Source organism: Rutilus rutilus (assembly GCF_951802725.1).
Source record: "Rutilus rutilus genome assembly, chromosome: 12".
NCBI lineage: Eukaryota > Metazoa > Chordata > Actinopteri > Cypriniformes > Leuciscidae > Rutilus > Rutilus rutilus.
This window is the reverse complement of record NC_140217.1, coordinates 35,006,665-35,031,487: the sequence shown is the minus strand read 5'-3', so window position 1 is coordinate 35,031,487 and position 24,823 is coordinate 35,006,665. Positions and strand designations below refer to the sequence as shown.

General features: G+C 36.2%; 2 protein-coding genes across 11 annotated transcripts in view; one reads left to right on the top strand and one right to left on the bottom strand.

The window, feature by feature from the left end:
- The window catches only part of rap1gapb (RAP1 GTPase activating protein b), a 94,024-nt gene extending 83,426 nt beyond the window's left edge, over positions 1-10,598 (top strand). For 4 of the 9 annotated variants that reach the window (XM_084426041.1, XM_084426042.1, XM_084426035.1 and 1 more), the window contains 8 exons: positions 225-356; positions 1,551-1,660; positions 2,412-2,531; positions 4,316-4,457; positions 4,717-4,822; positions 6,589-6,644; positions 6,965-7,017; positions 8,723-10,598. In XM_084426041.1, the coding sequence (XP_084282167.1) occupies positions 225-356; positions 1,551-1,660; positions 2,412-2,531; positions 4,316-4,457; positions 4,717-4,822; positions 6,589-6,644; positions 6,965-6,973 (675 nt within the window). In that variant the 3' untranslated portion in view covers positions 6,974-7,017; positions 8,723-10,598. The remainder of the gene's footprint in view (positions 1-224; positions 357-1,550; positions 1,661-2,411; positions 2,532-4,315; positions 4,458-4,716; positions 4,823-6,588; positions 6,645-6,964; positions 7,018-8,722) is intronic. The other 5 variants (XM_084426036.1, XM_084426038.1, XM_084426043.1 and 2 more) reach the window with 3 other exon arrangements.
- On the bottom strand, positions 10,570-24,213 carry padi2 (peptidyl arginine deiminase, type II). 2 transcript variants are annotated; one of them, XM_084426046.1, is made up of 16 exons: positions 24,008-24,213; positions 19,924-20,092; positions 19,236-19,305; positions 19,036-19,097; positions 18,531-18,648; positions 18,047-18,199; positions 16,483-16,673; positions 16,183-16,286; positions 14,859-14,970; positions 14,423-14,530; positions 14,094-14,245; positions 13,828-13,975; positions 12,375-12,468; positions 12,214-12,287; positions 11,915-12,055; positions 10,570-11,456 (listed from the first exon to the last, which is right to left on the bottom strand). In XM_084426046.1, exons 1-16 carry the CDS (start codon positions 24,178-24,180, stop codon positions 11,223-11,225), a joined length of 2,103 nt encoding a protein of 700 aa, XP_084282172.1. In that variant the 5' UTR covers positions 24,181-24,213; the 3' UTR covers positions 10,570-11,222. The 2 variants fall into 2 exon arrangements, with proteins under 2 accessions (XP_084282172.1, XP_084282173.1); XM_084426047.1 differs by lacking the exon at positions 24,008-24,213 and adding an exon at positions 22,964-23,294.
- Positions 24,214-24,823: the final 610 nt, after the last annotated feature.

Genomic DNA, 24,823 nt, shown 5'->3' with positions numbered 1-24,823 from the left:
ATGAAGCTCATTTGGTCTTCTGCACATATAGAAAATTCTTGTCCATCTCACAGTATATACATACTGCAGTAATTGTATGTAGTATGCTATTCCAAACATAGCTCCACTTTCTTCGTTTCACTTTCCTTTACTCTCTTTAGCTCTCCTGTTTCTCATATGAGCAGTTCTTGAGCCCTCTAGTGTTGCGTTGCAGTGATGCATATGCATCATTTTTCTCTTTCTAGCGAGTTATCCGCAATAGAAGTCAATCTATGGATGCTATGGGCCTCAGTAACAAGAAACCGCACACCGTCTCCACAAGCCACAGTGGAAGCTTTACCAACAACCCTCCAGAAACTCCCAAAACTCCTGGAATTGTGAGTATGCAGACCTTTCTGGATGTCAGTGGACCTTAAATTGTTTCATGCTGTCATGAGATGCCCCAAATCAGTGTGCCAGCTGTAGTTTGTGCCAGCCTTCATGCCCTCTGATCCCTCAACCCTGCGGAGTCGCAGCTGTTATTCGCTGTGCCCTTCGAGTGGGTTTGACCCTTGAGTGCTTGTGTCATCATGGCACATCTGTGCTGATGGTAGACCAGGTCTTCTCCTGCCATTTCTGATCTTCATCATTTCAGCATTAAAAGAGAGAAAAACTGATGTGTCATCAGCTCTCATGATCTGTCTGGATGGGGGTCGGTGGAACAGATGGGGCTCTCCCCAAGTGACCGTCCCATCTCCATCGCTATGACAACAAGAGCAACAGCAATAACTCAGAGACTTTCATGACAGGTTGACATAACAGCCTATTAGCCATCCAAATGTGCTAGTGTGTTTGCAACAACTGTCACAGAAACCAGATAATGATCAAACGTGTGCAAAAATGTGTAAATTTGCTGACAGCTTGGTTAAACCAGGATTTTTCATTCTGGGACGATTTTCAAGATCATCTAGGCTGCATTTACACTGCAAGACTTATTGCACAGATCTGATCTCTGTTACACTTAAGATCAAATGAAATTAATCAACAACTCTGATGATATTGAAAGGCTTGTTCCTTTTTATTAATAATAATAAGAGTGCTCAAAGACAAAGTGGTAACTGGGGCCTCTAGTTCTTCGGTTCAAGAGTTGCAGCTTAAAAAATGATTAATTTTATATTCATTCCATTAAAAAAGTGTTTTTTACAGCATGTTCTATTATTGTGTTAACCTGAGGCACAATTACAGGCACAGTCTTCTTAAGTAACTTGAGGTGGAGTGTGTTGCGCTGATAATCCAGTTTCTGCTTTGCTTTTACCTGATATCATACCTGATTCCTTTGTGTTTAATCATAAATCTGTCACCACCCTAATGACAATAGCAAACAAGCACAGCAAGTTGATTTACACAAAACATTTCATACATAATGGTAATTTAATGTGCTTTTTGCTGGCATAATAATAATAACAATGCATAAAAAAATCACCTTAAAATGAATAAAGATGTAAATAAAAATGCATATATTGAAGAAATTATGCTGTGGATCTGGCTTATAATTTGAATCAAAATCTGACCCAATTGTGATTTCTCCACAGTCCCTGATTATTCCTGGAAAAAGCCCAACCCGTAAGAAATCTGGTCCGTTCAGTTCCAGAAGGAGCAGCGCCATTGGGATTGAGAATATACAAGAGGTTCAGGAGAGAAGGTAAGATGAACTGACAATTGTATGGAAAAGTTGAGAGTATTTCCTGTTGAAGCCATTGTAAGGTTTAGAAAGTAAGAAACCTTAGTAAGGTTTAAAAAAATATTTTTTTAAGGAGGACATTCTGTCTTCATAACAAAGAAAAAAATAAAAGGCACACATTTTGGGGGGAAAGACACTTTAAGTAGTTTTCCATAATTCATTACTTAAATTCTGTCATCATTTACTCACCCTCATGTTGTTCCAAACCTGTATCTTTGTTCTGTTGAACACAAAGGAAGATATTTAGAAGAATGTGGCAAACTGAACAGTTCTGGGGCACTATTGACTTCCATGGAAGTCAGTGGTGCCTGGGTACAAACTTTCTTCAAAATATCTTCATTTGTGTTCAGCAGAACAAAGACATTTATACAGGTTTGGGAGAGTAACTTGAGAGAGAGTAAATGATGACAGAATTTTCATTTTTGGGTGAACTATTCCTTTAATAAAACTTGTTTCATAAATAATAGTAATATTTGAAAGCTGGTCTCCAATTTTAACTTACTGTGTTATAACCAACATGCATGAAGTCGTCATGTTGTCTTGTTGACAAGAAAACCATAAAACAGGAAATATTAAAAGATTACACTCTCATTACTGTGTGTTAAGGTCAGTAAGTATCTGAAAATGTATATTTTGTGTCATGTTAAGGTAAATTCAGAAACTGAAACTGAGTTCTGACAATAATTAAGATGTGCTAATCATTATGTTCCAGTAGTCGAGAGGTGTCCCCGAGTCCACAGAGGGCATCTGATGGTGGACACACCCTTCACGACCTCAGATTAGACAACTGGTCCAATCAGAGCTCACCTGAGATGCCGACCACCAAGTTTGGGTGAGCACCAGTGAAAACACTGACTTCTGTTTGCATGTAATCACACTCTATTGCAGGCTCTTCCTTTAAACCCACACTGTGTGTCTGGATGTCTAGTTTTCCCCCTACTCTTTTCATATGATCTGATCTTTACATTCCAGGAAAGATGTCTATTATTATGTGAATTCATTGTCTTTTATTTATTTATTTATTTATTTATTTGAAATTGTTATAAGCATGCGTGTATCCATACACACATACACTACTTTTCAAAAGTTTTTTCAAGTTTTTGAAAGAAGTCTTTTATGCTCACCAAGGCTGCATTTATTTGATAAATACAGTAAAAACAGAAATATTGTGAAATATAATTACAATATAACTGTTTTCTATTTAAAATCTAATTTATTCCTGTGAAGGCAAAGCTGAATTTTCAGCATCATTACTCCTGTCTTCAGTGTCACATGATCCTTCAGATTTGCTGCTCAAGATATATTTCTTATTATTATCGATGTTATGCTGTTTAATAAAAAACTGGGATAATTTTTTTTTCAGGATTATTTGATCAATAGAAATTTCAAAAGAACAGCATTTATTAGAATTTTTTTAACAAAGTAAAAAAATGTAAGTGTTCAAAGTAAAAAAAAAAAAAACATACTGACCCCAAATTTCTAAATGGTATTGTATGTGCATCAAAATTTGTAGTAAGTAAATAGACTATAACCTGAGGTTAGTAAGCTTGTTCAAAGAGAACCGTTGCAGGTGCTCTTGGACCGCTCCTTGATAGATTCAAACTTTACACAGAACCACTCCCAACTGCAAACAATAGATATTTGCTTGCCCTTACATTAGTTCAAACAATTGTTACAGATTTACTAGTTTGTCAATGAGTCATTAGTAATACAGCTCCTTTAAACTGCGATGAATGTGTTGAGAAATTGCATCTGCAATCACTAAACATGAATGTGGCCTATGATTCTATCATATCATAATCTGTTATCATTATGCAATAGCAAAATACAGCCCAAGCAACACCTTTTAACCACATGGACAGAGTAGTGCAAAGGTCAAAAAGTGAGCAGCTTTTGCTTTTAATGTGCAGATGATATGTTGATTGAAATCAAAAAGAAGATCTAATCATTAACCATGTGCGTTTAAAGTGCCCCTATATGCTATTTTAAAGGCTCCTAATTTTGTTTTGGAGGTCTTCTACAATAGGTTTACATGCATCCAAGGTCAAAAAACACTTGAATTTTCTCATAATATACATTGCAGCATCACCTCTTTTCTCACAGTGTCTGAACCGGTTCGATCAAGAATTGATCTCTGCTCTGATTGGTCAAACAGCCAAGTCTGTTGTGATTGGTCCACCGCTTACAGAACGAAACGGCCATTACCATATCTAAATTTCAGGGAGTGCATGCAAAGTGGATTTGCTTTCGCAGTGCAGAAAACAACACGAACCAAACTCTTCCAGGCCTCAGATACAACTAGTGTTTGAGAGAGTAGATGTTGTTCACAGGCAGCCAATGAAGTACATAGGCTGCCATTATGCAAATGTGTTACACACCTTTGAAGGTTTGTGAATCTTTTCTTTCTTTTGGGAGACAAAAACTCCATTTGTCGTGCACTTTGATCTTTGAAACTTTGCAGACCTTTCACATCCACAAACAGCTATATATATATCACACACTACATGAAAGGTAATATCCGAAAAAGCATAATAGTGGCACTTTAAGGGTGGTTAGTGAATTATTTCAGGTTCATTTGAGCTTGTGTGTGTGTGTGTGTGTGTGTTTGTACTGTAGTTCCGCCCTGTGCTGTCGAGCTCCTTCTATCCCAGAGTCCCAGGACCTTTCTCGCTCCTCATCCAATGCCAGCAGCTTCACCAGTGTGGTGGAGGAGAACGAGCAGGAACATGAAGCGACAGAGGAGTACGACACGGGACTGGTGAGACCACATCCACATATGTCATTAATTCACTCATTAATCATTAATACATTTTGAGCTACATTGTGCTCAAATTGTTCTAGTACATACGGTACATTAAAACTGACAGGTAGAGAAGACGACCTGTATTTAAACGTCTGTACTATTCACATCCAAATGCATATGGGCGTATTGAAATTTGCATTTAATCACCTGAACAGAAATATCAGTCTGACTGGTTATGTTGTTTGCATGTTTTTCTTTTGTTTCTGGAACACAGGACAGTCTGTCTTCAGCCGGTACGCCTCACAAACGAGATTCATTTTCATACAGCGCCGTGTGGTTGGTAGACGGCTCTGGTAGTGCTAGTCAGAGCAGTTCACATGGTGAGGTTTAACAAACATGTGAACAACCCAGCAAATATTTGTGATATTATCAGGATTACTCAATGATAATTGAAATGTTTGACTATGAAAAAAGTTATTGGGTGTTTGTGTGTCTAAATGCAACATTGAGGAGGCCAGAAATATGTTGACCACTCTTTTATTCTCTCTTTAGCATTAGCTCAAACTGTAGTGCATGATGCTAACAATGCCAAGGTCATGTGTTTGATGCCCAGAGATAAAACCATCTGTCAAATGTGTAAATGCAACTTATATGTTATAGTAATAGTAAAAAATATTTAAAAAATTATATATCACAAACAAAATCACCACTTCCCACTGTGATATTATCTTGCGTGTTATTTTTACTTTAAGAAGTGAGATATAACTAAATGGAAAGCATCGGAGAGCTGTTTTAACCTATTTTGACCATAATTAACTATTAAAGGGATAGTTCACTTTGAAATTAATTTTTGATATGTTTTAGCTTACCTCAAGGGCATCCAAGATGTAGGTGTCTTTGTTTCCGCAGTAGTTTCAATTTTGATATTTTTAGGTCAAACCGTTCTTGTCTGTCAGTCATATAATGCAGGTCGATGGTCACTGGCTCAAAACACAAGCACAGAGTCCAAATTAAAACAATTCCCCATCGTCCAAATGAAACAATTCCCCATCATAAGTACACATTGATGGCCTAAGACACGAAACGAGTGGTTTGTGTGAGAAAACGAACAGTATTTATATCGTTGTTATCTCTTGAAAACAGCACACCTCCAAATGATCTGACGGCGCGGGCGGGTATAGATATATACATAGATGTCGCCTTGGCTACGGTTTCGTTCCAATGAACTGCAGTAGCGAAGGCGACATCTAGTGTATACATCTATACCCGCCAGCGGGCGGGTATAGATATATACACTAGATGTCGCTTGGCTACGGTTTCGTTCCAATGAACTGCAGTAGCCAAGGCGACTTCTATGTATATATCTATACCCGCCCGCGCCATCAGATCATTTGGACGTGTGCTGTTTTCAAGAGATAACAACGATATAAATACTGTTCGTTTTCTCACACAAACCACTCGTTTCGTGTCTTAGGCCATCAATGTGTACTTATGATGGGGAATTGTTTCATTTGGACGATGGGGAATTGTTTTAATTTGGACTCTGTGCTTGTGTTTTGAGCCAGTGACCATCGACCTGCATTATATGACTGACAGACAAGAACGGTTTGACCTAAAAATATCAAAATTGAAACTACTGCGGAAACAAAGACACCTACATCTTGGATGCCCTTGAGGTAAGCTAAAACATATCAAAAATTAATTTCAAAGTGAACTATCCCTTTAAAGAAGTTTGCCGCTGGATAGTGCAGCTGTACTTGATCATTTATTGATATTTTTCAATTGGCATTTATTTTTATATTTTCAGTTTTCATTTTAGTTAATAGTTTAGTATTTTTTTTTTGTCTATTTTGCTTTAATTTTTATTTAATTTGTTGTCATTTTAGTACTTCAACTGAAACTTATTTCCAATTTTCAGTTTCAGTTTTTTAAGTTGAAGTTTTTCAAGTAATATTTTATTTACCTTCAGCTTCATTTCTATTACCAAAAACTTTTTAAATAGTTTCATGTTTAGCTAAGGATAGCAACGCTGATCAAATCTGTGTTTCGCATATGTTTTTGTGATTTCTGGCCTTGTCGCTGCGGTACAGTTTATATATAGTTTGTATTTGTGTCCAAGCTCTAACAGCCGTCCGTTTCACTGTAGGTCCCATTCGACAGATGTCTGAACCTCTACGTCCCAAAACAGAGAGACAACACTCGGTAAGAAATGTGATTGACCTTAAAAATATTCTAGTCCTAAAGATGATGAAGTCTTACAGCCAGAGCAGAAAAAAGGGTGTCAGGGAGGGTGGAAGATGGTCGTGAGAAGCTAAATTATGATTGCGAACCATGACTAATGTTGATTAACATGCTCGATTTGATCCCTATCAAGTCATGGCATGACCATCTCTCTCTCTCTCTCTCTCTCTACCTGTATAACTGCTCTTGAGCAACAGATCTAATGTAGTCTATCTTGATAACTGTTTAGTCAAGTAAATCATCTGTGACGCAGTGTTCCTGTGTGTGTTTGTCCTGCACAGAACTGCTAGCTGTCCTGTAAGCTGTAGATGACTTCATGGATGTCCATCAACAGGTTAGGAAAAGCAAAAATGAGGATTATATCTATGATATTTTTATGGAGCCTATAGACCTTATGTAGCCTTTTCAGCGCTGCGCACGTTGTGTTCTGTCTTCCGGTTTATATTTCCACAGCGCGAAGGTAAGATCTTACGGATTTATGAATATGAAATCTTCCCGGTCTATTGGCATTTGTTATGACATCCTCTTCAAACATTACAATGCTCATGATAGATTTCGTTAACTCTACAATAAGTAAATCCACTTCACCAGCTAATTACTCTTCGACAGCGATGCCATAGAAATATACGGAGCAACCGCAAAAACTCAAAAGAAGGCTGCGCGCTTGTTTCTCCGCTACATAAGGGCTATATGGTTGATAATCTCACGATTTACTAAAACTTTTGGTCATTAGTTATTAATAGTTAGTAAGGTAGTTGTTAAGTTGAGGAATAGGGTTAAGGGATGTAGAATATGGTCATGCAGAATAAGGCATTAATATGTGTTTTAGAGGTACTAATAAACAGCCAATATCCTAGTAATATGCATGTTAATAAGCAACTACAGTAGTTAATCGTGAGAATTGGACCCTAAACTAAAGTGTTACCAAAATGTTAAGGTCAAAATTTTTAACTTTATTTAATGCATTAACTAACATTGACAAAGGTTAATGAATGCTCTAAAAATATATTGGTCATATTGTAAGTTCTGGGTAATCAGTGCATTAAAGGTATAGTGGATCTTTCCGAATTTTAGATAAGACCCGCCCTCTCCACTTTTTGAATAAGTTTGATTGATTCACCAGAATGATTGACAATTAGGAGGACCAATAGTATAGGTGATCCACCCGGAAGTAAAAAATCCTCCGCTATACCTTTAACTAATGCTAACAAATGAGACCTTGTAAAGACTTATTGATTTAAAAAAAAAAAAAGAAAGAAATGGTAACACTTTATAATACGGTTCATTAGTTAACATTAGTTAGTGTATTAACTAACATGAACTAACTATGAGCAATACATTTGTTACCGTATTTATTAATCTTTTTTTAATGTTAGTTAATAAAAATCTAGCTGTTCATTGTTTGTTCATGTTAGTTCACAGTGCATTAACTAATGTTAACAAATACATCCTTTGATTTTAATAATGTATTAGTAAATGTTTAACTAAGATTAATAAATGCTGAAGTATTGTTCATTCTTAGTTTATGTTAATTAAGGTAGTTAACTAATGTTAACTAATAAACCTTATTGTAAAGTGTTACCAAAGAGATTAATACTTCTTTTCAGCAAGGATTCATTAATTTGATCAAAATTGACAGAAAAGACATTTATAATGTTGCAAAAGATTTCAATTTCAAATAAATGCCGTTCTTTTGAAATAATCGAAGAATCCCGGACAAAAAATGTATAATGTTTCCACAAAAATATGTTTCTTGAGTAGCAAAACAGCATATTAGAATGATTTCTGAAGGATCATGTGACCTGAAGAGTAATGATGCTGAAAATTCAGCTTTGTCATCACATTTTTACATTTTAAAATATAAATGTTATATTAATATCAGTTATTTTAATTGTAATAATATTGTTTTTACTGTGTTTTTGATTAAATAAAAGCATCCTTGGTGAACATAAGAGACCTTTTCCATAAAAATCTGTATATAAACGTATACATATAAGTTTGTATATCTTATTCTCATTAATCATATGTCTTATTCTCAGCATTTTCATAAGCAGCCCTTCGCAGTGGACACTCGATGTGCTCATAAGAGTTCCTCGAGAGACACAGATGTGAAGGTGTGTGAAGCACTAGTTCCAGCCCCGCGGCGAACAGTCGGGCGCGCTCTCGTAAGAACACACACCACCTCTTTATCTTCTATCATGTCGCTGTTGGACTGCAGGCAAAAGAGCAAACCCGCCTGGCAACTGTTGAAGACTGGTGCACTGCCAGCTGGGAAATCAATCACGCATGATTCTTATGGCCTTATCATAGGCTTCTTTCTATCTTTCTTTAACTGGCTCTCGTTGTGTGGGTTTGTTTTTTATTTGTCATATTTATTTATTTATTGAGGCTCACTGTGGTGTGTAGATCTTTTAGAAACCGGGGGGGCGGTAAGCTGTCACAAGCTTACAGCATCTTTCAGAAAAACAAATGAAGTTCAACCTAAACCCATCATGCTTAAAATACACGTAGACCCGCAAAGCACTGTAATACACATCTATGTGTGGTTCTGTTCGGTTGCGTTTTGTGTCAGTAACGAGTAATGATGTTGAAAATGAATATAGGTAAATGTTAAATGTCATTTTTTCGGATAGATGTTTCTTCTGGTGTCAAGCACCCAAGCCATTTCAGATCCTGTCCAATAAACAAAGCATACAGACATTATAATTTATGACAAAACAAATAGATCAGGTGTGAGATGCTGTATACGTTTTTAAATATTATTTATTAAGATTATGCTGTTTTACGGATCAACTTATTTTGTACGGCCACAGCTGCTTGTGGTAAAATTGACGTGTGTGTAAACTGTACACTAATGTAGTAGCTTCATGTTTGTAGTTTCATGTTTTAAATCCTGCTGTGCAGATTGAAGGGTCAGTGTCTCTCACGTCAGATATACTGGAGTCCTGAAGCCTTTTTTTAGCTTATATGGCAAGTGAGCAATATGAATGTAAAACTGATGAAACCGCAGACATAAGACAGTGGATATGGCCACTAAAAACACTATGCTTGATGTTCAATAAAAAATGGTGGACATTTTGTTTTGTTTTCAAACACAAATACATATTGTATTAATGTTGAGACTTTTTTTTTTTAACTGCCCATTCCAAATCGTATAATCAAAATGTTTTAGTTTTTACACTTAGTACTATGGTGTTAATGCTATCCGTTAGCATTCCCATTCATCTCATTGGCTTATGGGATACAGGTTTTTTTGAGCCAATTACATGAGCTGTAAATGTGATGAATTATTCTAAGCAACTATACCAAGCTGTGACGTTAAAAACATCAGTCACTGGCAAAATATCTACTCTAATAAAAGTCAGAATACACAGCTACTTTTACAGCTACTTAAAATACCATGGTATTCACTATATATGATACTTATTTCAAATACCATGGTATTACCATCATAGAAGAAACATGGCATTACCAAGGTTCATGTTCAAAAATACCATTGTACTTTTGTATGACTAACATCCCAGTTCACTTCTCATTTGAAGAGGTACAGTAGATTTTTACAGAAATACTGGCGTTTAGGTCCTTTCAGGGGTGATACTTCTAAACCTGTACATGGAGAAGAGAAAAATATTTTTGGATTAGCTGAATCCACACTTAAAGCTGTGTTAGAGCCTAACTAAATCTCTGCTGATTGGTCCAACTGCACATAATGCGTTTGCACATGCTCCAGACATTAAGCACAAACTCATTTCAAACAAACACCGACTGCTTTCTGCAAGTGATTGTGTTCTCTTTTACAAGTGCTTATTATGCTACTTTAATGAAATGTTGTACTGTAAATAAGACCTTTTCTCCTTTTTGTAATAAAACCAGATAAATCATGTTTAATAAAGATCAAAGGGTTCATGAAATGTTTATTTATTGCTTTAATGTACATTATTTTGGAAAATCATCCAAGACTGCAAACCACCAATTATAGAATCAATTTCTCAGTCATTATTGGTAAGAGGCAACACCACAGTGAACATTCAGTGTCATAAGTGGTTAACATTAATTTGAACCACTCAAAGCATTATTCCTAATTGTAAGCCCTTATTTTTTATTTTAGAAATGCTGAAGCAGCCCCAGGAATAGCTGTACTGCTAAAACAAGGCCTGGTTGGAAGAAAGAATATATATTAAAAATAAAATAAAATAAAATATTAAAGATAAAAAAAAATGTCATCATCTGCTCACACATGTAATTCCTAACAGAAAGCTGTTGTACAACCTCAGAACATGTCGTGCATAGTGATACAAATGATTTCTGGGATAGCTTGACAGCACCTTATTATATGAAAAAGAGCTGCTTGAACGACATGAGGGTGAGTAAATGATGACAGAGTTTCAATTTTTAGACGAATTATTCCATTTTGCTTAAAGGTTAGGGCCATACGCATTGTTTATTGCTAGAATGAACTAGTTAAAACACCCGTTAATCCTGGTTTAGACATAGTAGGCACTTGACAGGTCTCTATTCTTCCTAGTCTCCCTCTCTCTCTCACAGCTCTAGGTTCCACCATCTGAAAGGGGAAGGCTCTCGGAGAACATTGGAACCGCAGTGAACTTCCCCCAGCAGTTTGTGGTATGGGGCAAAGTCATCAATGAAGGTACATTTGAGGCCTAGAGGCTCCAGAAGAGAACACATCTCTGTCTCCAGAGCACACCGGCCCTTCACCTGGGGCCCGAAAGGTTTTGGGATGCCCAGCTGGTCCCCCAACACGATCATGTTCACCTGAGGGTAAATACAGGTAATGCATAAAAAATTAAAACTACGAGTAAGTGTAAGAGACAATAGAAAGTCTTGCCGAGGCCCAGACTTTTGAACAGTAGTGTATGTTTTGATCATCTATTTTCCATTAACTCTTTCCCCACCATTGACGGAAATTTACGGCTTTCTGTGTTTTCACTGTTATGTGGTAGAGGGTTAGACACCTCTGATTAAAACACAGGTGAAAAAGAAGCAAAAGCAAACGATAGTTCTCTGCTCTTTCTTTTGATACATTGCATGTTCAGATATTCATTCAACTAAATATTCTGGGGGTCTTGACAATTTTGTGAAAATGATCAAAAACACTGGCGGTGGCTGGCAACTTTAAAAAAAGAAAACACTGGCGGGGAAAGAGTTAAAAGAAAAAGCAAGTGGTCAAAATGTGAATGGACTTTCAATAAGTTCTTGATAATGTGCTGTACCATGTCGGGATAGTAAGCCACGGCCCTGTTGCTCATTTTCTTCTCTTCTATCAGTTTAAACAGGATGGGCAAATCGATGATGTCCTCGTCATCCAACCCCAGTTCTTTCTTCAGCACGTCCCTGTTCCAGTCAATACAGCTCTGAGGGAAAGATTATATGATGCTTTATTTCCCATAGAAAAGACAGATTTGTAACACGGTACTGTCATCTGGCTAAATATATATATATAGATACTATTTGGATACAAAACACATCTTAATGCCATGTGTAATTTGTAAAAGTTGCTCATTTCACTGACCTGCACGTATCGGTTTTCAGCCTGTAGCTTTTTGTCACTCAGGATCGCATTAACAGTAATGGCCTCTGGCATTCCTGTTCAAGTAAACATGTTAGCTAGAATATGAACTTTGGTGCATAGTGGACAACTTTTTGTTAAATGGAAAATTAGTGAGCGTTTACCTGGAAACATTTCCGTTTTTCCTTGTCCTGTGTTCTGTAAGCTTTTGAAAACTTTATATCCGGCATCAGGGCTAGCCAGCAGCAACCGGAATTTCTGAACATTTAAAACATTACAGCTCGCATTGCTTTGAGTATTTTAAAAACACTGACTGAGTTCAGAGTGGAGGACTGGCATACTGCGTAGAATATGCTGCCTACTTTTTTAAGAGAAGGATGTGAAACACTATGCATGATGCAAAAATAGACATTTCAGATGGTAGCGTAGCATGTTGCATGATTGAGTCTACAACTAGCATCCAGTTATCATGTCTGCGATAAACATTTTTTAATCCAATTTTGTAACAAAAAGTCTAGATTCATTCATTAAATGGTCGAAACGGAGTAACATACTGCAAAAATAAGAACAGTACAAAAAAGTTTGGAAAAGTTATTATTTAATTAAATAATTGCCCAACAAAGCTGCTTTATTTGATCAAAACAGTAATATTGTGTCACTTTGATCAATTTAATGCATCTTTGCTGAATAAAAATATTAATTTCAATATATCTTACAAGCCCCAAACTTTTGAATGGTAGTATATCATGGTATCCAAAAAATCTTGAGCATATTGATTTCTGAAGGATCATGTGACACTGAAGACTTGAGTAATGATGCTGAAAATTCAGCTTTGCCTCACAGGAATAAATTACATTTTGAAATTTGTTACAACAGAAAACAAAATATATTTTTGATCAAATGAATGCAGCCTTGGTGAGCATAATAGACTTAATTATTTTACTTAAAGGGGTGGTTGATTATGATTTCACTTTTCTAACTTTAGTTAGTGTGTAATGTTGCTGTTTGAGCATTAACAACATCTGCAAAGTTACAACGCTCAAAGTTCAAAGCAAAGGGAGATATTTGCTTTTAAAGAAATAGTTTTTTAAGGACTACAACAAACGGCTGGTAAGGACTACACAACATTCCCTCCTTTAGATAAACTCCACCCCCGGGAACACGTTTTATAGATTATCAAGACAGAATAATGCTAATCAATGACTAGAAGATAACTACACATAAACTACATAAATTCACCAACTAACCATTCAGAAATGTCCTGTTGCATTCTACATGTTGTCACTTCTTCTTGAGTCTCTCCATCATTGTCTGATACATAAAAGGCTAAAAGTCATTGAAATTTCCAGTGCATGTCTGTGTGAAGTAAAATGACACAAGCTGTTGAAGCTCCTCTCTGCCGGGAGCAGCAGCTCATTTGCATTTAAAGATTGACAATTTTAACATGTTATATAAAAATATCTATGGGGTATTTTGAGCTACAACTTCACACACACACACTCTGGGGACATCAAAGACTTATTTTACATCTTGTGAAAAGTGCATTATACCACCCCTTTAATACTTAATTATTTAGGTAGTGTATGTTAGTATGCCATTCTGAACATATCTGTTTACCTTTCGATCAGGGGCTGGGACGAAGGTCATGAACTCGTCCACATGACCCACAAACAGCCAATCAGAGAAGAGCGCTATTGGCTCTTGAACCTTCTGTGCCCACAGGAATTCCTGGACGACTTGGGTCATGTTGCGGCCACCTTTTGCACTTAAAATTAAACAAGTATTCTTAATGATTGGTAATAGTTTGATTAATCAATCAGCATATATTTGTTTGGAAGCCAAAAAAGTACACTGTAGTTGTAGGGTACAGCTGTGGTACTTACGTAGGGAACGCCACACCAATGATGATCCTGCCAAGTGGGTAACTTTTCCCGTTCACTGTGACTGGTGGACTGACCTCCAGGTTACCAAAGGAGTCCAGACTGCTCACCTCCTCATTCAAAGCATGCCGTGTCACATATCCAAAGTCTGGACCCTGTGACGCAATGTTTTAGTGATTCTAAACATCTTTCGATTAGTATGTGATCAAAACATGATGCTATCACGTCATCAAAAAATTTGAAAAAGTTGGGTTTGGAATGACATGAGGATGAGAAAATGACCATTTTAAATTTTGACTGAATTTTTCTGAGCAGTTCTTGCTGTCACTCACCAGAAGGGACTCGTAGGGGAAATCCTGAAGGTCTCCATCACGAGGAGAATCCAGTACAACAGGAAACCGATGATGGGGAGAGTCAATGTAGCCAAACTCAAGCTCATCCTGTAGAGAGAGAGAGAGAGACGAGTGACGAGTGTCAGTTGGAATTACTCAATTCATATGACAGTCACCTGACATGTAGTCAAGTTGTTTTTATATGCATCATCCTATGATCATCCAATAAACCGCATGCTTCAGCAGTTTGATAAAGTTATTTTCAATTTCATTTTTGTAAGGTTTTATAACACTCACTATTATTAAATTGACATACATTTACATATACACTGTGTTCCAAATTATTATGCAAGTGACATATTTATTCATTTATATTTAACTATATTTAATATTTATTAACAATATGTAAAGTTCTTTCCCCAATGATTCCACTGACCTGCATCCAGCGGTCACCTCGGTTCATGTACTCGTAACATATTTTCAGTTTGTAGCCATTCTTCTCCACCAGGTTCTTTATGCTCTTCAGGAACGAGTAGTTATCCTTTGTGCTGCCAAAAACATAAAATAGTCAACAGTCCCCAAGGCTTACAGTGTATATATACACACACACACACTAATATATACACACATACATATATGTCAAATCAATTAATCGTTTGCATGTGTGTATATATATTATTGTATTTATATATATTATATTATGTGTGCATGTATATGCAGTATACACACACAGACATATATAAAATATAAATCTATTAATATATATATATATATATATATATATATATATATATAGTGCAATGCATAAGTGAATACACCCATGCTAAAGTTGACTAAAAAGAGGAATAAAAAATCATATTTTGGAAATTGAACTTAATGCCTTAATTTAAAAAATGAGGAAAAATCCAACCTTTAAGGACACCAATTTTCTTTGTGAATGAATAATGTATCGTAAATAAATAAATGTTCTTCCTTAAAATACATGGTGCATAAGTGAGTACACCCCTATGTTAAATTCCCATAGAGGCAGGCAGATTTTTATTTTTAAGTATTTTTTATTTATTTATTTTTTAGGATACTATGCATCCTGATAAAGTTCCCTTGGCCTTTGGAATTAAAATAGCCCCACATCATCACATAGCCTTCACCATACCTAGAGATTGGCATGGTTTTATTTCAGTTAGCCTAAAAGCTAGTTTGATTTGCATTGAGAGATGATCTATGGAAAGTACCCCATGCCAATCTCTAGGTATGGTGAAGGCTATGTGATGATGTGGGGCTATTTTAATTCCAAAGGCCAAGGGAACTTTATCAGGATGCATAGTATCCTAAAAAAAATTTTTTTTAAATACTTAAAAATAAAAATCTGCCTCTGGGAATTTAACATAGGGGTGTACTCACTTATGCACCATGTATTTTAAGGAAGAACATTTATTTATTTACGATACATTATTCATTCACAAAGAAAATTGGTGTCCTTAAAGGTTGGATTTTTCCTAATTTTTTAAATTAAGGCATTAAGTTCAATTTCCAAAATATGATTTTTTATTCCTCTTTTTAGTCAACTTTAGCATGGGTGTATTCACTTATGCATTGCACTGTATATATATACACATATATTATGTAAACAAAAACTTAGGTTAGATGCAATTAATCGATTTGACAGCCCTAATATATATATATCATTTTGTGTGTGTGTGTATTATTTGTTATATGATCCGTGAAGGGTTAAAGCTTTGACTGAATTGCTCCACTCTCACCTGCACACATAGACCTCCATGGGTTTGAGGGTGTTAGGGGTCATGATCCAGGGTGAAACATGAAATATGACTTTATCCGTAAAGATGGGCGTTTCAGGGAAATCCTTTTAAGAAAACAAGCAGAATCGTATTTAATTAGCATTTAGAGGTTATAAGAATTATATTACCCAATTCAATTTGATAGAAGACAACAGTGTAAATGTTATTGCGGTAAGAAGATAAACAGTAAAGCACCAAGAACAGAAGGTTTGATGTCCTACAGGTTGTGTTGAGGATCAGACAGTGGTTTCTTTCACTAACCTTGCCACTGGGCTCTAGTAGACTAAGGTTGATGGTGATGAGCCCATCAAAGTCTTTATCAGGGAAGCGAAGACCTTCCACATAGAACATCAGTTCAGTTTTTCCTCCCAGATAGGGCACTTCCTGTGTCAGCTTGTCTTTTCCCACCACCATGAGATAATCTTTCAGGAACAAACTCAGGAGTTTGTGCTCTGGTACAGGGAAGAGGAGCTAATCAGTAAAGTTTTGATGTTCCTTTATAATGTATTTGGTTTTTGCTTCATTTATTTAATCAATTGTACATTATTTATATAAACTGTTGACATAATTGTACATTTCCACCACCTTATGCACATGGAAAAATTTCTCCCAATGGTTTTCATGCATCATAAAATTTCACAATATGCATGCATGTAAAATTGTTTTCTTAAATAGTTTAAGGAATAGATCATCAAAAAAAAGGATTTTTTTTGGTTGTTATTTACATTTAATTACTTATTTTCTTGGTTGGGAGGGAGCATGAAGAATATGTATGTATATGAAGAATGTACATCTCTGAGTCCAGACCTTAAATTCATTGAAAGTCTTTGGGTTGTGCTGGAGGAGACTTTACAGAGTGCTGGGTAGGGTTGCACCAGCCGTTCATAAGTTCTTTCTTAAATTGGAACGTAAAGTCCACACTAGAGGCTTAGTAACTACTAGCAAGTTTGTAACTAACTCTGTACTTTATTCCGTTGCTAGTAGGTCGTAAGCTCTCCGTAAAGTAATGCGTAGTCGCATAATATGACGTTTCGCCTCGATGATCCAATAGCAGCCTTCAAATACGTGAGCAAAAGTTGTGTTGAAATGCCGTGAATTTCAGTTTATCCTTCATTCTTTTGCCTCACGTTACTAACGGTAAAAATAAGTTTCCATTAAATACGATAGCCTACTTGATCATTAATAACAAGGGTTTTTATATGTAAATAACATTCAGAAACTGTATTTGAAATGAAATGAATAAGGATCAATAAATAAATATTGATACAAAAAACATAAGAAATTACGTTTATTACGAAATTACGATGCACACAGCGTCGTGCTGTTCAGGACGGGTTCGTGTTAACGAGCCGCTAACAAAGTAATCTTTTCACATAATGTTCTCTCTCTTAAAATGCAGTAAAATGAGTGTAAATGTCAGCATTATCATATATGTCTAAAGAATTGAAGTCTGTCAGGTAAAAGAAGAGCTTATTGATGCAGTTCAGTCTGTTTAATATTTTATTCCAACCGCTACTCCTGATCGGAGGCTGCCGTAAATATTTAGTTTATACGTAGAGTTACGCTTCAACTAACTTTAATGGTGCAACGCAAAAATATTTAGAAGTGTGTAAGTCGTAACTTAGTGTCCATTTACGTCAAAACTAGGCTAAGTTGTAACTTACAGTTGCACAGTTGGTGCAACTGGCCCCTGGACTCTTGCATTGTCAATACAAGATCTTGAGCAAAAATTGATACCCTCGATACCAATCCATGAGACCGGCCAGGACATCCCCTATTTAAAACATAATTGTATTATTTTGCAGGTGTTTGTGTCTACACTTACTCCACACGTTGTTTTTTTGCACATTTGTCCGAGGTCTAAAGATTCTCACGCTCTCTGAAGTGGTCTGCGAGATGTACATGCTCAGTTTATAGCCTTCGGGAAGTTGAGACGGCCCGTTGGTGCGCAAGATCATCTTGGACATGTCCTGCAAATCTGCCATAAAAAAATAAATAAAATACATTAGATTCAATTATCTCTTCTTTTCCACAGCATGGCATTTGAAGAGTAAAGTCCAATGGTAACTAAGCTAAATAGCTAAATATGCACAGAAAATTGTTCAGATAGTTTGAATTAATTGAAAGATTAAAAGTATTTACTGAACTTGCAATGCGAAAATGATTAATAATGACTGAATAATAAGGAAGAATCATATTGCTACAATGTTTAAACATGGGTTTGGTACAGAGTCTATTTACACATAACAAATATCTGCGGCGAGACTTAATTTCCTCCCATATCTTAGACCAGACCTGCCCAGACTCACCCGAAACTTTACTGATATCATCCTTCTCACTGTCCACTTTCTTCTTGTATGAGGTCTCGGAGTCACAGTTGACCAGCAAAACTGCACCGTGGCCATTAGGACCCCATTTCCAGGATGCCTAGACCCAAAATCCAGTACTATTACACATTATTATATTATCTACAATAGCACAATGCTGTTGGAACACAAAAGAAGATATTTTGAAAGTTCACAAAACATTGGACCCCATTGACTTCCATTGTATTTACAAAAGAAAACGTCTCCCAGAAGAAAGAAATTCACATGTTTGGAACGACATTTCATTTTTCATTTTTGTGTGAACCATCCCTTTAATGTGCAAACAAATGTGGCTTTATCGTATCTCTAAGGCTTCTAATTCATCTAAATGAATCACCTAATTCATTTTATCTCACTTTCCAAGCCCATCTCCAAGCCAAGAAACAATGAGGCAAAAACAAATAATGATACAGAACAGATCGCAAGACTACCAGTAAACAAAGCTCACCTTGTTCGGATTGTTTTTCTCAACAACGCCATCTCGGTCGGCATCTACGTCCAGAGATATCTCTGCAACAGAATAGAGACAATATGAGGCTTGCTCTTTCCTTCACAGTCCCACCAGCATCATGAGGCTGTTTATAGTTGCAGTGCAGCTACTGATACTATTCATAAACACAGGCGTATGTCTTGCATAGTGAAACGTACCGACAGCTGTTAGATGCAGCACAGCGTCCTCAAGAGCCTCTGTTTTCTCCCCATAGTACCTCACAGATAACTGAAACACATCTGATCCTTAGAAACAAGCATGAGCTGTATCATCATGACAATTATTGTGCAATCATTGCGGTTTTCTTCAAAGATTACTAAAATGATTCATTTCAGTAGTGTAGTGATTGCATTAAAAAATGCACTAAATATATCCAATTACAAACAGCCAGTGCTGGACAGTGTTGTGAAAGTGATGCGAGATCGTGTCTACACTTAACCCTCGGTTTCCTGCATAGACTAGGGTAAACCACAGCATGTGCATCAGACAAGCTCTTTCCTGTCTGCAGTTTCTTTCAGTTCTGTTTGTTTTCTAAAGGACCATTATCCGCTTTTGAGTTGGTCGTACATCGAGAAACATAACCAGATGGTATCTGCCCACACAGAAACCTTCCTATCACATCCGCCTTTTAACTATTTGTGCTAGTTTGAGAATGCTTTCAGATACTGGAGAGTAGTAGTTTTGGCTCAGTTTCAAACACTTATCATGTTTAAATCCATTCTGCAGAATTTTCCTCAGAATCAGCATAGAGAATGCAGAAAAGTTCCACACATTCTTTCTGTGTGTGCTTTACTGTGCTCTTGATGAAAGAGTTTTTAGAGCACAAAGGTGATTAGATTTAGGTACCTTGCTGTCAAATGCAGTCTCACTGACTGCGTCCATGGTGATGAGGAGGATAGAGTTTGGGGTGAGGGGGTACGGAGTGGCGTTCCTGTCGTTGGTCGGGGGCGTGACCTTGTAATGCACGTTTGGGGAGCATTTTATTGAGAAGAACCTGGACTGTGGTGGGGCACACCTGTAAAGAGCAAAGAGAAATACAGAGGCACATTATGAATTTATCTATTTCATTGTAGGATATTATACAAAGGTCATTTCATTGTCTTAAAACCTCTTCAGATAATCTTGTGTTTTAAAGGTGCAGTAAGCAATTTCTGAGAATCAATGTTGAACAATGTTGATGTATGAAACAGATAACTGAAACACATCTGATCCTTAGAAACAAGCATGAGCTGTATCCTCATGACAATTATTGTGCAATCATTGCGGGTTTTCTTCAAGGATTACTAAAGTGATTCATTTCAGTAGTGTAATGATTGCATTAAAAAATGCACTAAATATATCCAATTTCAAACTGCCAGTGCTAGACAGTGTTGTGAAGGTGACGCGAGATCGCTCCTCTCTTCATTGTTCCGCCCCAACTCAAAATCAACATTACTCATGTATAAAGCAGAAACAACACATCCTCTGCGTTAATTTTCAGGCCTTCACGAGCTGGAGAGCTTTTCTAACATTAAAGCTCTTGCCTGATCATAACCCCTTTTTCCAGTGATATTCCTCTGACCTTTTCTCTTTTGTAATGTCTCTCAGCCATCTCTCTTTCTACAGTCTTTCTTAAAATCTCCCTCTTGTTTACGCTCTCTCCTCCCCCATCATGAGTGGACACGCCCCCTACTGCTGATTGGCTACAAGTGTGTTGTGGTGCTCGGTCCGATCCACTCTCAACACAGCTTCTCAGAAATCTTTTAGAGTACCTTTAAGGGTAAAAAAAACTGGGTTTGTATTGTATTGTATTTCAAGCCTAATTTTTGCACCATTTTATATATATATATATATATATATATATATATATATACTCCGGGTCAGTAATTTTTTTCGAGCAATCAATTTTCATTGATGCAAAAGTCGTAGTTAATAGTGAATGTGTTCCCCATACTAAAGTGTTCCCAGCATCTTTCAAAAACATTAAGAAAACACTGATACTGACCCCAAACCTTTGAATAGTAGTGTATGGTTTGGATATTATTATGTTTTCAGAAAGGTAACAGACATTTTGTTTGGCTATAAAATCTTTGTACTCAATGTTTTGAAACTACAATTCGGTTCTTAGAGAATTTAATGCAGATATTTCTACCAAAAAAAGTCTGCTTGAGAAGTTCACTTCTTGAAAGTATGATATATCATTATGACAGTTTTTGTGATTTACTGGAAAATACGATGGTAAGAGGGTTGACTCATAACCTGAGGGCATCATTTAAAAACTATTTAGTAATATGCAATTTTAAGTAAAATCAAAAAATATAGAGAGAATAAAAAATAAAATTCTGTTAAACCCTGAGAAATTATCCTGCGCAGACAAAAAAAAAAAAAAAAGATCTGGCACTTTGGTTAGACAGTGTGAATGGATGGTTGACATGACAGAAGTGTGATGTGCTATACTCCATCTAAAGTCTAAACAATTTTACACAACATTAATTCATGTAGAATTAACATACATGCTCTTTGTATGACCTCACATCTCATATTTATGCAAGGTGTTGTGACGTGGCACGTCGTCCAACCCAAATGTCATAATTACTGCATTAGATAATGGATTATGAATAACACATTTAGGATTCAACTCATCTTTTAAGACAACAGATATTAGTCTTGAGGATGTTGTTTCATTATGGACTAATAAAAAAATTATAAAGTCTTCCAGAAACCTAAAGAAAAGCTATTAGTAGGTTTGGAAAGCTATCAAAGACAATAGCTGACAGTGGCCGTTATAAACAGAAGTATTGAGACAGAGTTCAGTGATGAATTTAAATAATGTCGCAGCACAACGAGTGCATTCATCCGCCTTTGGAACTGAAAGGGAGAAATTCTTCAATCAACAATCCCACCTAAATTCTCGAGGCAAATATTCATCGACACAGAACAAACAGACGGAAAAAAAATTCTTCATAAAATTGACAAACAATTCAATTATTTGGACACTCAGTTCATTCCAGAATGATGTTGCTAATGTATTGAATGGAAACTTTATGAATAGAACAATAGAATATTTTAACTGTACACTATGTTAGCAAAATGTTTTTATATTTGTGTCTTCTGTCTGTGCTATTTTTCAATTATTGGAATATGTAAACAACATGCATAATTTATGGGGACATTGTGTTTGAAACGCCTGTTCTTATGTTTGGGTTCCCTGAGTCTATAATGATGTGCCTGTCAAAATAATAATAGTCATTTTGAAATGAATCCTTTTATTTTCAATTCAAAGTCCGTCATGTTCTTTTGATCTAACCAAATCTCAGAAGTCAGACCGTAGTCAGCTTTAACCCTTTGCTCGATTTTTCTGAAATCTAGGTACTCATAAAGTAACATATTTTAGATATTTTAGTCAGTTAGACGCTTATCAAAAACATTGTTAAAAATATATAAAATAAATAAAAATAAACAACTAGCAGGAATGCACTTCTATAGCATGTAAACATAAGTGTTATATCATCATGTCGGGGACTGACAGCCCCAGTCACTAGTCACTCATACTGCAGGAAACAAAGATGCAATGGAAGTCAATGGAGACTGCTACTGTCAGACCCAAACATTCAATATATCCATTTGTGCTCCACGGAAGAAGGAAAGTCATGGGGTTTTGAAACGATATGAATGCGAGAACTTGAGGAAAGGTTTATCATTGTAGGGTGAACTGTCCCTTTAATTATGTCTTTCGAGCTATTTAAATAGACCCCTCTTTTGTTTAATTCCCTTGAGCTCAGTCGCGCTGTTTATGAACGCGTCTTGTGTTAGCCTACTGTCCCCTTAAAATAAAACAACGTTCTAAATTCTATTCTAATATATTTTCTATTCGCATAATACATGATAAATAAATAAACACTCTCACCTGTTTAAATTCACCGTCAACTCCGTTCCGACCACGTACGTCGTCTTGGTCGCTTTCTCAGTGTCAATTGTAAGTGATCGGCGGGGAACCATGATTTTTGAAGTATGCGTCTTTCTTTCAAAGTGAATTCAACAATTTACCTTTAACCTTTTTATTTACTTGATATCACCGTGTCAGAGAGCCTATTGGTTGAACAAAAGCAGGTGTATGTCTAGGAAACGGAGGACTTGAAACGTCTGCAAACGCCCACAACTCAGTGTGCACTGCAGCACAAGCGACTCACAGCTAGATGGCGCTGTTAACACAAGCGCGACTGAACTGGACTGAACCCAATATTGCATTTTTTTAATTGCAATACAATATTTTGCCTCAGGATACCAAACCCTTTTTCTTCAATTTGCAAACGCATGGTGCAAATACTTTGAATAAACCTATTAAAAGCAATTAATTGTGATTTTAATACCCTTTTTCTTTCATGGTGAACCGTGTGGACGCTGCACAAACTACCTTCAGACAAGCCATTATTATTCACCCAAAATATAATTAAGATTATTTAGGTGAGTAAACGTCATTTTATTAGATTTATCATTTATTTATTGAGTCATATCAATTATTTACATGCTATGGAGGAACTACCTACATTGGTCTGTTAAGAAACATTGTCCATTTACAGTTGAGTTGATATTGATATTGAGTAGACACAATTGGGGGTTACAGGATAAGACTACTTCTAAAATAGCTTTCTTCATGAGGACATAACCACGTCCGCTAGTAGGCGACAATCATGCCCATTGTCAAAGTACTTTTACCGAAGTCTTTAATAAAAAAAATAAAAAATGCATTTAATGTTTAGAGTTCACACCATAATTTTTTGGATTTTGCATTATATGCATGACTATGTATAATAAAAACAGTAATAATTGGTACTTTTTTCCACTCTTCAATATAGGCTTGGCTACTGATACTGTTCCTCAATTCATGCACCAGCTGTCCAATTTGTTAAGAACACAATGGATAAAAACAATGGATTATTATATTACCTACCCGTCTAGGATCACCTTAATTTCCGTACCAACGACAAGCACAATTTTTGTGGGTGAACTGATGTCCAGTCGACAGGTTCGCTGATACATGTTTGTCATGTCTGACCACTTCTTTCTCTTTCGCAGATTTCGAGGTAAACCGACTACCTGTGTTTGCTCCTGCAACATATCCATTGTTACAGACTTAACACGTCCACAGATCTCAAATAACCTGTTTCCTCTAAATATGATGAGGGCGTATGATGGAGCAGGAGAGAAAAGACATGTACTCACCTGTCCAGAAATTTGCTCAAAGCTATATAAAGCATTTTCCTAGAAAGAATTCATAAGGAAAGCCTACAAGACTGTTAACAATGCAGTTAATGATTGACAAGGCCTAAAGAGCCAGTAGCTCAATAAAACAGAAATTCTTTATTCACTCCTTGAGATGTTGGCCAGATAAATCTGTAAGATTTAAAATTCTGTGATGCTTATCTGACAACATCAAACAGTATTATGCGTGTGAAATACTTGGTGTCTGTGTAATATGATCTTCAAAGGTATATGCACCTCTCTCTAAATGAAAATCTGTGACATGCTTATAAGCATTATCCTATAGATTCAGTTTTAGTTTATACCTGCTCTACTTTAACTATTCCACTTCCTGTACTTTTTTTATTAACTGTTTTTCTTTTGTAGAACATACTGTATCCTTCAATCCTCAAATGTCATCTATCTATCTATCTATCTATCTATCTATCTATCTATCTATCTATTTATCTATCTATCTCTTGCAACATCCTATAATGCTAGCAGCGTACTAAATCATGTTAGCAAT

Excerpts from the sequence above, each read along its gene's own strand:
- padi2 (XM_084426046.1), bottom strand. The coding sequence starts at position 24,180 with ATGGATATGTTGCAGGAGCAAACACAGGTAGTCGGTTTACCTCGAAAT. Across the intron at positions 16,674-18,046 it reads GCAAAAAAACAACGTGTGGA|AGCACAAACTCCTGAGTTTG; the intron begins GTAAGTGTAGAC and ends TCCCTGTACCAG. Across the intron at positions 14,971-16,182 it reads ATGGAGGTCTATGTGTGCAG|CACAAAGGATAACTACTCGT; the intron begins GTGAGAGTGGAG and ends TGTTTTTGGCAG.